Raw genomic sequence first — 13,726 nt, forward strand, 5'->3', positions numbered from 1 at the left:
GTCTGTTATGGCAAAACGAAGCACGAAGGCAAACACAATGAAGCCAATGCTATTGTGTCCCGGGATGGTATGCACATAGTAGGTATGCGCATCACTTGGGTGGTCTGGGTCACCTTTGAATCTGTGTGTTTGCTAGTATTGGAGATTTTAAAAAAGACATGCTACCTTTAAATTTTGAATTTTTGAAAATGCAACCAATAAAATATTCAGATCTAGCCTTCTGAATTATAATTAATATCCATAAAGAACTTCCACATGATAAGGGACTTCCACACAGAGGGTGCTACTATTTACTATAAGATCAAGGTAAAAAAATTAAATGATTTGTAGTTGGAGTTGATCATCATTGCTATTAGTTTTGAGAAAAGGTAATATTCCCCCGGGCTACAGTCCCTCAAAAATCTCCGTGTATAAAAGTCTTCATTTTTTAGCTTAGTTCTGACGCATTTTTAACTGCCACAACTGCCATAATTTCAGCTGCTATAATTTCAAGTACACTATGTATGTTTACAGAATTATATGTGTATGTTTATAAGATAATATGTGTATGTTTACATGATAATATGTGTATGTTTACAGGATATTATGTGTATATTCACAGAAGGTGGTCCCCAACAGCTGTCACGCGTTTTCAACAGCTGTCATGTGTTTTTAACAGCTTTCACGCATTTTTAACAGCTTTCACGCGTTTTTCTGTTTACAGGATTTGTTGAATTAGTTTACAGGATTTAGTATTGATGTTTACAGGATTTAGTTGAAAATCTCCAGAGATTTTTGGAGGACTATTAGTTTTAGTGTTCAAATTAAATGATTTAGAACTCATATTGTCTACTTCATGAACCAATCGGCTATGACTCAAAAAATTTAACTTTTCGAATTTATTTTCTAAAGATCAAGGCAAAAAAATATATTGACTTCTAAACATACAAGATAATTTATTTTTTGCAAGTAATACAAAGCGAACTTTCAATACAAAGAATAAAATAAAAAAGTTGAATGCTCGGCTTATCAAGTAGAGTCGAGTTTCATTATTCAAATTACCAGTTGAATTTTTTTTAGAGAAAATGTTTTTGTCCACTGAATTTTGTCCACCATTTGTCCACAACCTTATCCACTCTCATCTAACTGTCTTTTTACAGTATACAAGATTCAATTGAAAATTTACAGTATTATTTGAAAATTTTACAGTATACGAGATTCAATTTTACAGTATGCAAGATTCAATTGAAAATTTTACTATATACAAGATTTAATTTTTACAGTATACAACATTCAATTGAAAATTCTACTGTATACAAGATTCAATTTTACAGTTCTGCTGATTCAATTTTACAGTATACAAGATTCAATTGTAAATTTTACTGTGTAGAAGATTCAATTTTATAGTATACAAGATTCAATTGAAAATTTTACTGTATACAAGATTCAATTTTACAGTATACAAGATTCAATTTTACAGTATACAAGATTCAACCCAGTGTGGACGCTAATAATTAACTCTAATTGCCAATAACCGCTAATAACTAACTCTAACTGCCAATAACTTTCTATAACTGTAATTTCCGAAAGTACAGTTTGAAAGTACATTTATTTTGTCCTGTTGTGCAAGTTGCAATCTTTTTCTAACTATCATGGGACCACTTCAAATAGTTGCTGGATGTTTTGTGATTAACTGATATATTTTATGTGATATATTGTATAATTATACAGCATGTAGAAGTAATTTTACAGTATTTGCGCAAGTTAAAACTGTGGACAAATAGTGGACAAAAAGCTGTGGACAATTAGACGCTTTCTTTTTTTTATTTAATAAAGTTAGGTTCGCTCTTTGGTGAACTTCAGTTACTGGGTTTACCCTAGCTTTTGAAAAGCGTACTAAATTACAACATTTATTTGGAACAAACTCAAAATTGAGTGATCCACACACAACATATTTTAACAAGTTAGTTATACATGCACTGATGCAGTCGTGCACTGATGTCTGGAATGGGTACTGAACAACGCCGTTTGTAAATGCACTGGAGAGGGGACCAAACGGAGTAAAGTCAATCCAACAAATTGACCAATCTCACCACCAAAAAAAACAGAAATAATTGAAAAGCTAGTGTTACTTGTTCCAAAACTCACCGCGTCTCTTCAACTTCAAACAAACCCCCAAACAATCCAAACCATGAGAAATGTTCTCTGTTTAAAATTTCTCCAATAGTTTTAAGCGTAAGAGAGACCCAAAATATAAGAAAATAAAACTTGTAAAACAATGCAACCCAAGTTATGATTATCACGTCCCACCACCACCTCCACCTCCACCTCTCCTAACAAACCCCCTTTCCTTCTATCCAACTCCAATACAAAGCAAACGAAAGAAAAGAAAAAACAAAAAGACAAAAGAAAAATCAAACAATTTTCCACAATTCCCAGTTCCAATGGCATAAAGATCCAATATTTTTTCCAATTTTTACTCCTTTGGGACCCTCCAACCCACTCACTACCCACCACTCACCCGCCATGGCCGAAGTGGCGCTTCGGTCCCCCTCTCTTTCCAATGATGGCACTGTCCCAGCTACCCATTTAAGCGACGAAGACAGGAAGCGAACCAACCGAAGGAGGAGAATCTCTCTACAAGAGCAGCAGATCGCGGAGCAGGATTGGTCTTTCTGGGCTCTCGTGTTCGATCTGGTGAGGAGGTCTGTATTCGGGTGCAAGACGGAGGGAGGAGGCGACGCACGGAGAACGATGGAGATCGGTTGGCCTACCGATGTCCGTCACGTGGCGCATGTCACTTTCGATCGGTTTCATGGATTTCTCGGTTTGCCAGTGGAGTTCGAGCCCGAGGTGCCTCGCCGTGCGCCTAGTGCCAGGTCTCTCTCTTTCTCTCTACGTCTTCTCTCATCTCATTGGTGTTGACGTGTTGGAATTAATTTGGAGCGGCTGAGTTTAATTTCAAAATTGACAAAATTTGACAATATCTTTCAATTGTTTCGTGTTCTCATTTTGAAAAGTACTTGGCTTTTGAGTTTGGAAAAACTTTACGGAAATGGAGAAAGCAAACCATAACGAATGTGACATTTGTTTTGGGGAAGAAATGATTCGGGTCTTTTTAGTGTACTATATTGGTCTGTAACCATTAATGAACTGATTTTTTCACAATCGTGGTTAGTTACATGCTTTCAGAGTTTCACGAGTTAATGCATGTATAACATTCTTTTGGTTTCCATGTGAAAGGGGAAATGCAAAACATTTTTGGGAATATTTCACTGTAGCATATGTTCATTTAAAAAAAAAAAATGTTTTAATAAGTATATATATTTTTTTTCAATGTATCAGCTTCTTTTGACAGAATCTTCTGTAATCCTTTCTTCTTCTTCTTTTTCCTCCTATGCTTTCCAGCTTCAAAACTCTTATCAAATGGCTCCAAAAATTTCCCACAAGTTGCCTTTTATGTTCAAACCTTCTTAGAAGTAAGAACCATGTAGATTTTTTCTGAGATTTGAACTTTTTAAGTGAGCTTTTCCAATGATATTCGCAGAAGATAACTGTAAAGGTTTCTGCCTTTAGCAACGGTGAAGTACATACCCACTTCTGTATTTGAATGGTAGGAGGTCATCACATCATCATACGGCGTGAATTATGACATCAAGCCATGCATGCACCGTTTGTTTTTATTTCTAATCATGTCCTTTTTTTCTGTTTTCAGTTAATTGTTTTGCTGGATCAAATTTGAGTGCAAATTTTATCTTTCTATCATACCATCAATTTAAAATTTACTAACAGCTGTTTAATTGCAGTCTTTCTGAAATCCATTAGGTATCAACTTTGCTAATTACATATTTTATGCAAAAGCATAACAAAGACATAAGAAGAACAGTGTGTTAAATACTTGTATTCAAAGACTTAATATTGCCTGAAAAAAATATTTTTATACAAAAAAGCAATATTGTGTACTTAGGTGTATGCTGGTAGTTAAAATTTACCATTATGATATATTGTATACAAGCTGGCCATTTTTTGTAGTAGTACATTTATATGAAAGTTCACAGTGGTTTGTTCAACCTCAAATCATTCTCTTAGGTTTGTCATATTCATCATTGTACTATCATAAATTGGCCTTGTTTCATTGATTAGCCTAAATCTGATTGAAATTTTCGCAGACTTCTTTATCTGTGAGTTCCCTTTGTTTGCTATATACTGTATAATTTGCTTCCTTCATTGAATTATCATAAGCATTAGAAACTTTCGGTCTTTGTTTATTCTTTATGTTGTTCAGTTTTATTTGGTTTATTTTGTTCAGTTTTAGGAAGTAAAATTGTTCTATATAATGCAAGATATAATAAGATATCTATAAATGATTGGGTCCTATTTGCTTGAACTAAATAAATTGAGCGCAATATGGTCATTTTTTCTTCAACACTGTCTATACAATGCTAATTGATGTTTCCAATTACCTTTTGCATATAAAAAGTGTCATTTAGATAAAGTAAACTTCTAACCCTTTTCTTTTTGTTTTGCCATGTGCAGTGCAAATGTATTCGGTGTATCAACTGAGTCCATGCAATGCTCATATGATTCTAGGGGAAACAGTATACCAACCATTCTCTTGCTCATGCAACGGCGTCTCTATGAACAAGCTGGCCTTCGGGTATTACTCTTTTTTTCTCCGTATTACACTAGTTCATGATAGGCACACAATAAAAGGGGTACTGCTGATTATTCTATAACATATGTTTTTTAATAATATCAGTCAGAAGGAATATTCAGAATAAATGCTGAAAATAGCCAGGAGGAATATGTGAGAGATCAGCTCAACAGGGGGCACGTGCCAGATGGTATTGATGTGCATTGCTTGGCCGGTCTGATCAAGGTAAATTTGTTGAACTTTAGCTATTTTCACCATTTTCCTTCTTCATGAATGATCAATGAGTTCTTTTTCTTAATCATGTTGTGTAGGCATGGTTCAGGGAGCTTCCACAGGGGGTTCTGGACTCAATCCCTCCAGAGCTGGTGATGCAGTGCCAGACAGAGGATGACTGCACGCGGGTGGCCAAATGCCTGCCCCCAACTGAGGCACAGCTGCTCGACTGGGCCGTTAACCTTATGGCGGACGTTGTGCAGGAGGAGCAGACTAACAAGATGAATGCCCGCAATATTGCCATGGTCTTCGCCCCCAACATGACCCAGGTTTGTACTACCCAAGGATTGCTGACTACTCTTCTCATCTCTTTCATTTTATGAATCTAATTATTATGGGCCTTGGTGGATGTTTGAGGTGATATTTGAGAAATCATTCTTGGGTCTGATTTACTTTTTCCATGTGTAAATGTCCTTTGAGCCAGTTAATTTGGGCTTTATTTGGCAATGAGATGACGGTATTTATCACTTTATCCTGCCAAACATGCCAGTAAACTAGAGGTCTGGTTTGGGATAAACTAAATCTGAGGGATAATTTGGATATGCACATTTCATCAGTGATAGAGCTCTTAAAAGTTTCTAAATATCTTGGATAATTTCCATGGTTAGGCCACTCTCTCATTAACCCAATTTAGCTCTGTGAATTGATGTGATCATTTTAAAGTTATTTAACATTATAGACTTAAGTTGGCCTTAATGCTTCTAATAAATAGAAGGTGCATACTTAAAGCTTGCTTTTGTTAATTGTAAGAATAAAGTTTATTTAATCTGGTCATTGTTTTTAATTTAACTAGTACAATTATGCTAATTATTGTACGAACTTATTTGTACTATTATATTATTTGATCATGTTATTTTGTAATTGGAATTAATCAAATAAATAATTTTTCAAATTGTGCTGTTAAGGTATAACTTAGTTTTCATTAAAATAATTAATCTTATTAATTTTATCTGATGTTAATTAATTTGATGTGAATTTATAATAAACATTTAGGTAAACTAATTAATTAAATAATATTAATGAATTTATCTCCACTTAATGAGCTTCATTACATTTTGTTAATCCATTTATGAACTGCAGTTTTTTTTTGTGATTAGTGTTTACTTGAGTAATAGTTTTTTCCTTAAAAGCAATTTGCCATTAAGGGTAATTTGGTCTTTTGGAAAAAGATGAAGGTTCAAATGCCTCCAGTTTGGTCCCTCTATTTGTTTCCACTTTAAAAATATTTAATAACTCTAAAATTTAGAACTCAGATTTCAAAATAAAACTGTTATACGTGATTTATGTCATTTTTCCTATGCATGCATAAAAACTATGACATTCTGATATTTGTTTGGATTAGACAAGTAGCTTGCAAAATTTCAATGATGGCAACAATTTCTGGATGTTGATTTTTCAAGCTTTTGATTCCCATGAAAACAAACTTGAAACTTGAAATGCCATAATATTTTATGTAATTGTACATAATTAATATGGAGAAATTATATTTTTCTTGTAATTGAAAATCTAGATCTTTTTGTTATTAATGATGTAATAGTGGAGGCATGAAAATGGAAGCATTTGAACCCTCCCCTCAAAGTTAATGTTTTTTATTTCACTACTATTTTGATAACTACCCAAAACATGTTTACAAACGCCTTTCAAGATCTTTGTAGATAAGAATCTGATCCCAAACTGGTGGTCCAAATTATCAGTGCCTCTAATAAGGCCAAATTAGCAGTAATTGTAAATAAAAACTGATAAGCAAGAGAAACCATCCAGTCAACTTAACAGTAGTTCGGTAGAGTGAAATGAAGCTTGGTCTTTTAATATCACCAATACTGCTACAAACCCTGGTTGATTTGGTGTAAAACCAGAATTATGTATGATATTTTCTGTTTTTTCTTTTTTTTTGCCTTTGTTGCTTCGTGCATGTGTTCTTCAGATGATTTGATTCCCTCTCTCCCTCTCTATTAACAACTTACTGATAATTGCATTATATATTGTAGATGGTTGATCCCTTGACAGCACTAATGTATGCAGTACAAGTGATGAACTTTCTCAAAATGCTCATACTAAAAACTATCAAAGAAAGGCAGGAACAAAATTTAGACCATGTCTCCTTACCAGGTGCTGACTTAGCAGACCAAAATGGGGATCAAACTCCTCAACTCCCTCTTAATGGGTCCACCACTGACAATGAAGAACCAAAACCTGAAAAACCTTTCCTTTCAGAAGATCCCAGTCTTTCGGAATCTTCCCCGAGACACCTTGATGAAAAAGAAAATCTTGAAATGAAAGATGTTCAAATTGCCCATGACAATGAACTCTCTCGTGGCCCTCTGCAAAATGAAGGTTCAACTAGTGATGCTACTAATGCCATCAATGTAAATTTAAATTCATTACGCAAGAGCAAGGCTCCACGTAGCCCAAGCCACAGAAGGTCAAGGAAAGGAAAGGGACAGTCTGTTGTAAGAATGATGGTCCCAGGTGAGAAATCAAAAGGAACGAGCATTGTTAGTCGTATTAACTCGAAAAATGAAAGGATTGAAGCATGGAGGTAAAAAATGTAAAATGTACCTTTTGTTGGCCCCTTTGTGTTCTTAGACAGCTAACTTGTTTTGGAAAAATAGGGTTTGGATGTGAGTTTTGGGTGCATTTCATTTGAATATTTGTAATTTAAATTTGGTTTTGAGTGTGATTTCACAAACCATTTGTGATTTCGGCGGAATTGAGGTTTGAAGCTCCACAGCTAACCATCAAATATATTCAGTTAATTCTTTTTTAACCTTGATTCTTTCCTACTAGTGCTCTTGAGTTTTGAATATACCTTTTGGAACTATACCGAGGCATGTTTTAGACATCAAAGTTTACATATTGCTTCACCCTCAAAAATAAAAACAACAGAATATTATAATCCTTGTTATGCGTTGTTCTTTCTATCTTTTGATTGAGGTACCATAATCTTGCTCACATGATACATTGGAAGTTCACACATCAGCTACTATACGTACGATGATGCCATAATTATAATGGCATGATTGGAGCTGACTGTTTCAAATTCCAAGAACTGTTCTAACAAATTCTTTTTTATTTTTTTGAAAACCAACTGTTCTAACAAATTCACTGCCAATTTCGCGTGTTTGATTAGAATTGAACGAATAGGATGGCATGGTGGTTGATTGCAACTTGTACATTTGTAGTATTGTACTCAATTTTTAGACTATCAGTTTGACATTCTCTCTACAACTGCATATGGTGATCTTGCTAGTTAAAAAAAAAAAGGAACTACAAGATTGGTGTCACCTGTAGTATCTAAACCCCATTAAAGTTAGCTGATTGCTTTTTGCATACAAAATATGAATTGTATTTGAAGGATTTTGCAATGGGCAAGAAGCCAAGGATTCAAGTGAACATCTATCCCTAATATTAATAAGAAACAGCTCGATCCCATCCTTGAAAGGTACATTGCATGAATTATTGAATTGTGTTTGTCAGGGGCATATTCTTTCTCTATATTTCCAAATTTGTTTTTCTTGTATCCACAAACCAACCTTTCACGAAAGGTATGTGTAGGGACATAGGGGAGAGACTATTTTGAGTCGGATACGAAAGCATGCAGCCACAAATTAATTCAAAAATGGGCCTGTTAACTCCAGTTTTCAAAGGGGGCCAAGTCTTATCCTCACCACAGTCAGAAAATTTCTGTCCCCATCAATAGCGGCCTTGTTGAAGAATCAATCTCTTGTAAAGTTGCCAGTCAAGCGAAGCGAATAGCTTTTCCACTTTCTATCCTCTAGTCTTTGTTTGAACCTGATACCAGAGATCGAACAAAAAGAAAACAGCAAATCATGGAGGAGTTTGAATTGCAAAATTTGACTGATTAATCATTTTATTAGCGCTAACAAAAGATCGCTTGATATAATATGATTAATTTTGTTATGGAATATATATAATACAGAATACCCCCAGGTTATTTTCTCTTTTGTATTTGTTTTTGTTTTTTTTTTTCTGAAAAAAGTGGGTATTTGCCCACCGATTTCATTAGAAACCAAATAGTTTTGCTGTTACTAATTACTCCAAACAATTGAAGTAAGAAACAGTTACAGATTAACTGGAATAAATCAGTATCATAACAAAGATAAAAACTGCGACATGCCAGTATCACAAAAAGAAAAAAACATAGATGAGTCACAACAATATTTTCTCTTTTGTTTATTATGGTATAACTGCTATACGAATATATTAGAGCATCTACATCCCTGAAACTATTAAAGTTTATAATCTAACGTGGCAGTTTCTAATCCAGTTTCAGAGATGTGAGAGAGTTTCTTATTTAGAAATTATGTAGGAAAAGTTTCTGAATCTGTTTATAAACTCTAAGTTGGTAAAATGATTGGCTCAAATTGTTTCTCCTTTTTAATTTGTTGCTAATGTGGCTTAATAAAAACTCTAAAATGAATTTCAGAGATGTGAGAGTTAGAAATTTTAGAGACCATAATTTTTAAAAACTTTAGACACCACAATTTTTCATTAGATAGGACTTGATCGCAAATTATTATTCTAAGGGTATGTTTGATTGCTACTTAAATATAAATTTAAAGAGAATTAAATTACTTATTTTATTTTACTCTTTACACTTTACATCTCGTTTGACAACTTAAAATCATGACCGAAAGAGTAATTAAAATGTTGATAAATGAAAAAATACACACACCTATGACATAAATCTTACCAATGAAGTAAGTTGACTTACTCCGAATCAATTAATTAACTCTCCTTTTATTTTTATTTTATTCTATTTGACTTCTTATTTGGCAGTTTAAATGTAACTTAACGAAATTATTTCACCAACCAAACATGACCTAAAGATTTCCGACCCCAATATATCTCGTTTCAATTTAAATCATTTTGAAGCGTTGAATAATCACTGCCGTTGAATCGAGTGAGTGGTGGATCCAACGGTTATCTAACAGCCTTACTGCGCCATTATAAACACCACGATCTCTCATTCACAAGTCACAACAGACCTCACCTTTTATCTCCTCTATCCAATAGTCAGACTAGCAGTAACCACCCATCCCCCCCTCCTCTCATCATGGCAACATGTGGGAGCTTGAGGTCTCTCTTCGAAAAACCATTGCCGGAAAACCCAACTCTTATGGAGTCTCTCTCCTCATGGCAAAACCTAATGCCAAAAAAACCGCTTGATCCCGCCTCCTTTACTGAGATCTTTGGGGAACTCCACTTCCAAGAAAAGCCGCTTGCATCGACCATCTTCTCTTGGAAGAGCTCTGACTCACTGCAACATTGCACAGAAGGTCTTGGCTCGGAGAGCTCAGACGATGTAGATGACATGGCCAATATTGAGTCTGACGATCAAGAGCTATATGCGCAATTCAAAGAAAAAATGGACTTGGAAAGACTACAACTTAGCAGCAACAAATACAACAACAGTCATAGTTTGAGTGCCAAAAATGTAAAAGGGTTCCCACCGCCAATACCAAGCATCGGGAGGAGCGGCAAGCCGTGGGTGTTTTTTAAGGCGCATAGAGAGGAGGGCAGGTTTGTGTTAAGAGAAATTAGGATGCCAAGCAAGGAGATTTTGCGGGCCTCAAGGCAGGATGGCAGGTTGAAGTTGAAGTTTGCTTGTCCCGAGGAAGATATCATTGAAGGAGAAGAAGGGGAACAAGGAGGAGATGATGATGATGATGAAGCAAAAGAAGAAGAAGAAGAAGATGATGATGATGTTGATAATGAAGTAGAGGAGGCAGAGATGGAGTGTGTTTCAAGTGGGTAATTTTGTTTTTGACGAAATATATTTTGAAGTGTAGATTACACACCTTGTTAGTGTCTACATACTGCTATTTTGTGTAGGAAGACTTAAAATTGTGAAGTCTAGCTAAGAACATTTTGTCTAATGGAAATGAAGATTTATATGAACGATTTTACATGTATTACTTTCCACTTGAAACAGAACAAGTTGAGCTCAAACAAAATGTTAATTGAACTTTCACCGCCTTGTAAGCTTAATTTATACGTTGATCTAGAGATTCTTGCTAATTTAGAAAATAAAAACGTACATAATAATCTATGGTACTACAAAAGGAACCCCATTTTAATCCTCAAATTTATTTTTAATATTTCCTTATTTCGATCAGGGAGATATACAAAATTATTCTCAAATTTCAAATCAAGTATAAAAAGTTAGTCTTGTCAATTGTGTACCACAATAGCTACCCGATTTTCCATCCTTAGCTACAAAATATCTCAAGATGAATTGTGATATCAACAGGAATACTAAATATGATGTTGCACAAGCATCACTCATTTTCACCACAAACATAATGGCACTTGCAACCATCAGAACCATCAGATAAGCATTCACCAAAGGCTATGAGAATAACTGTCTTACTCTTAACACAATCTATATGGCATAACTCTAAATGCATGGAGTATGACTTATGTACATGTTGAAATTGAAAGCCGTTGAATTATACAAGAGAGTAAGGTTTGGTGGGTGGGGCATGGTGAAAATGTGGATCAGGGGACCCTCGACACAAATCGAAATTTGTTATTCAGTTCTGGGGCCGGAGAATGCCACTCCTGGGCCACTCCTGATCACTGATACCAGGGATGGGGATTTTCCTGTCAAAGTACACTCTGGTGGTTTACAAATTAGTGATCTTCTGGTGGTTCAAATTTGTTATTAGTTTGAGACCACAGAGACAGAGATCTTAAAATTACATAAATCACAATGAAGCCAGTAAAGTGATATATTGCTTCGCTGGCACAGATCCACAAACAACATGCTTGTATTCACATATATATGAATATCAGAATATTCACGACTTTAAGGCTTTAAGCTTTAATTGCTATTAATGTCTTCACAAAGCAACAAAAAATTTAATCAACTGAGCTGGCAACAGTGTGTGCATAAATGTTGAACCAGTAAAATATCATGCATTTATACAACCCCAAAAAATTGGGAGCAGATCACCTGCCCCCCGGGGTGCAGGATTTTCCTGCCCCCTCAGTCACTGTGGGGTGGGGTCGGATTTAGGGTGGGTGGGGCCGGGTTTAGGGTTTGGGGTGGGTGGGACCCACTAACAGTGACTCTGGGAGCAGGAGATTCGATTCCCAAAAAATTGGAGATGATGGTTAATCCTAGAAAATAATTATTAAAAATTTAAAACATTAATTAAAGAAATTAAAAATTGTGATATGTGAGAGAGAGAGAGGCTTGATGGCCTCTTCGCTTCAGCAACGTCAGGAGCGACTCCAAGCAACCCTCAAGGCGATCTCTGACAATAAGCACATCCACCCTCAACCTACGAAGCCCAGTTATGCAGCGGTGACAGCTAGGCATACAATACTGGAGAGAGACTTGAAGGCACAGGAAAAAAAGCTTGCGCAGAGAGCAACAGCTCATACCCAGGGAGTATCTCATTTCAACTCTTTTAAGACCATTAATGGCAATACCAACCAAGGTGAGAAAGTACCCCCAGTTTCTGCACGTACTGCACAATACACTCAAAGTGATGAAGAGCAAGGTTGGACAAAGGTGACAAGCTAGGAAACGTAAAACCAGGCAACCCAAGGACACTAGACACAGGAAACCCATCAACCCCTATCTCAAAAAAAGACAGCTGATGCTGAAAGCTCAGGCTAGATGTTTCAAATGTCTTGAGAAAGGGCACAACAAAAATCAATGTAGAAATGCTTTTAAGTGCCATAAGTGTCAAGGGATAGGCTATCAGTCTAGCAGATGTACTTTGCTTAACAAATCTCCTACTACAAATAGAACTACCCAACAAGAGACTAAGTATCAAACTCACCACAAACCTCCACCAGAACTTGAAAACCAAACCAACACAATGAATCTTGAGAACTGGGAAACAATGGAACTGATTAGCCCAGAATATGTTAATGTTGGCCGGGAAGATGATGTTAGAGTTTTCATGCCGGCAAGAGCAGACCTACGCCCGGCTAACGAAGCTTTAGCAAGGGCAGCTATTGTCATGACAGGGCATCGAGTCGATGAGAGAACCCTACCACATCGCTTGGCTGCAAACCTTGCCGTGTATTTCAACCGTCACCCGCACGACTTCAAGGTTCTTTAAGGTTTCAGCTTTAGTTTATTAACTTTAATTAGATTGTTACTTTGATTGTTACTTTGGCATGAGTTTAGTTTATTGATTTTTTTGTTATTTTGGTTGTTTGATATTTTAGATATGAATAGATGATTTTTTATATATTAATTGCGCATATAGACATCCATATTTGCATCAAGTTATTTTAGAAATATGTTAGGTACCTCAGGTATGAATACTTGCATTACGAATGTATACATATTTGCTCGATGTTGTATAAATACTTGTATTCTAAATTTTAAACAATTGTCGTATCGTCCTATTTGTATCGTATCTGATACGATATCCGTACCTGTATCCATGCAACATAGTCTACAACGTAAATATTAGTACATAAATGCACAAGTGTGAATAATTTCCATATTACGCATTAATACAATCAAGCACCAAACAGAGTAATTTATAAAAAAAGAATTAAATTAAGATACTTTTCAACGTAACAATTCATACTTCAGTTATAAGTATGAATATTTACATTACAAGATATGAATACTTAAAATACTTGATATTAATACTTTCAAACGTCATCTAGTGCCACAAGAAAAAAAAAACGAAGATAGAGAATATGTTAGATACAAATACTTGATACACGAACTATTCATACTTGCATTACGAGATATGAATACTTGCAATACTTGACATCATCCAGTGCCATATGAAAAGAATTGAAAGAATTTGTTAGATACAA

The 13,726-nt window shown here is 35.3% G+C and overlaps 2 protein-coding genes and 1 long non-coding RNA gene across 3 annotated transcripts in view; all 3 read left to right on the top strand.

Annotated features, from left to right (window-relative positions):
* The window catches only part of LOC144551308 (uncharacterized), an 80,442-nt gene that overhangs the window by 40,883 nt on the left and 25,833 nt on the right, over positions 1-13,726 (top strand). The window lies entirely within an intron of this gene.
* On the top strand, positions 2,101-7,690 carry LOC144551269 (rho GTPase-activating protein 4-like). Its single transcript, XM_078299176.1, has 5 exons — positions 2,101-2,858; positions 4,516-4,636; positions 4,739-4,858; positions 4,945-5,175; positions 6,895-7,690. Exons 1-5 carry the CDS (start codon positions 2,506-2,508, stop codon positions 7,447-7,449), a joined length of 1,380 nt encoding a protein of 459 aa, XP_078155302.1. The 5' UTR covers positions 2,101-2,505; the 3' UTR covers positions 7,450-7,690.
* LOC144551278 (FANTASTIC four-like protein (DUF3049)) lies at positions 9,671-10,842 on the top strand. Its single transcript, XM_078299188.1, has one exon. The coding sequence runs from the start codon at positions 9,984-9,986 to the stop codon at positions 10,683-10,685; it is 702 nt and encodes a 233-aa protein (XP_078155314.1). The 5' UTR covers positions 9,671-9,983; the 3' UTR covers positions 10,686-10,842.

This window comes from Carex rostrata, chromosome 1, assembly GCF_964058835.1.
Source record: "Carex rostrata chromosome 1, lpCarRost1.2, whole genome shotgun sequence".
Taxonomy (NCBI): Eukaryota; Viridiplantae; Streptophyta; class Magnoliopsida; order Poales; family Cyperaceae; genus Carex; species Carex rostrata.

Bases quoted from the DNA above. Each gene is read 5' to 3' on its own strand.
- LOC144551269 (XM_078299176.1), top strand. From the start codon at position 2,506: ATGGCCGAAGTGGCGCTTCGGTCCCCCTCTCTTTCCAATGATGGCACT. The intron at 4,637-4,738 runs GTATTACTCTTT...TAATAATATCAG, and splicing joins ATGAACAAGCTGGCCTTCGG to TCAGAAGGAATATTCAGAAT. The intron at 4,859-4,944 runs GTAAATTTGTTG...CATGTTGTGTAG, and splicing joins GCTTGGCCGGTCTGATCAAG to GCATGGTTCAGGGAGCTTCC.
- LOC144551278 (XM_078299188.1), top strand. From the start codon at position 9,984: ATGGCAACATGTGGGAGCTTGAGGTCTCTCTTCGAAAAACCATTGCCG.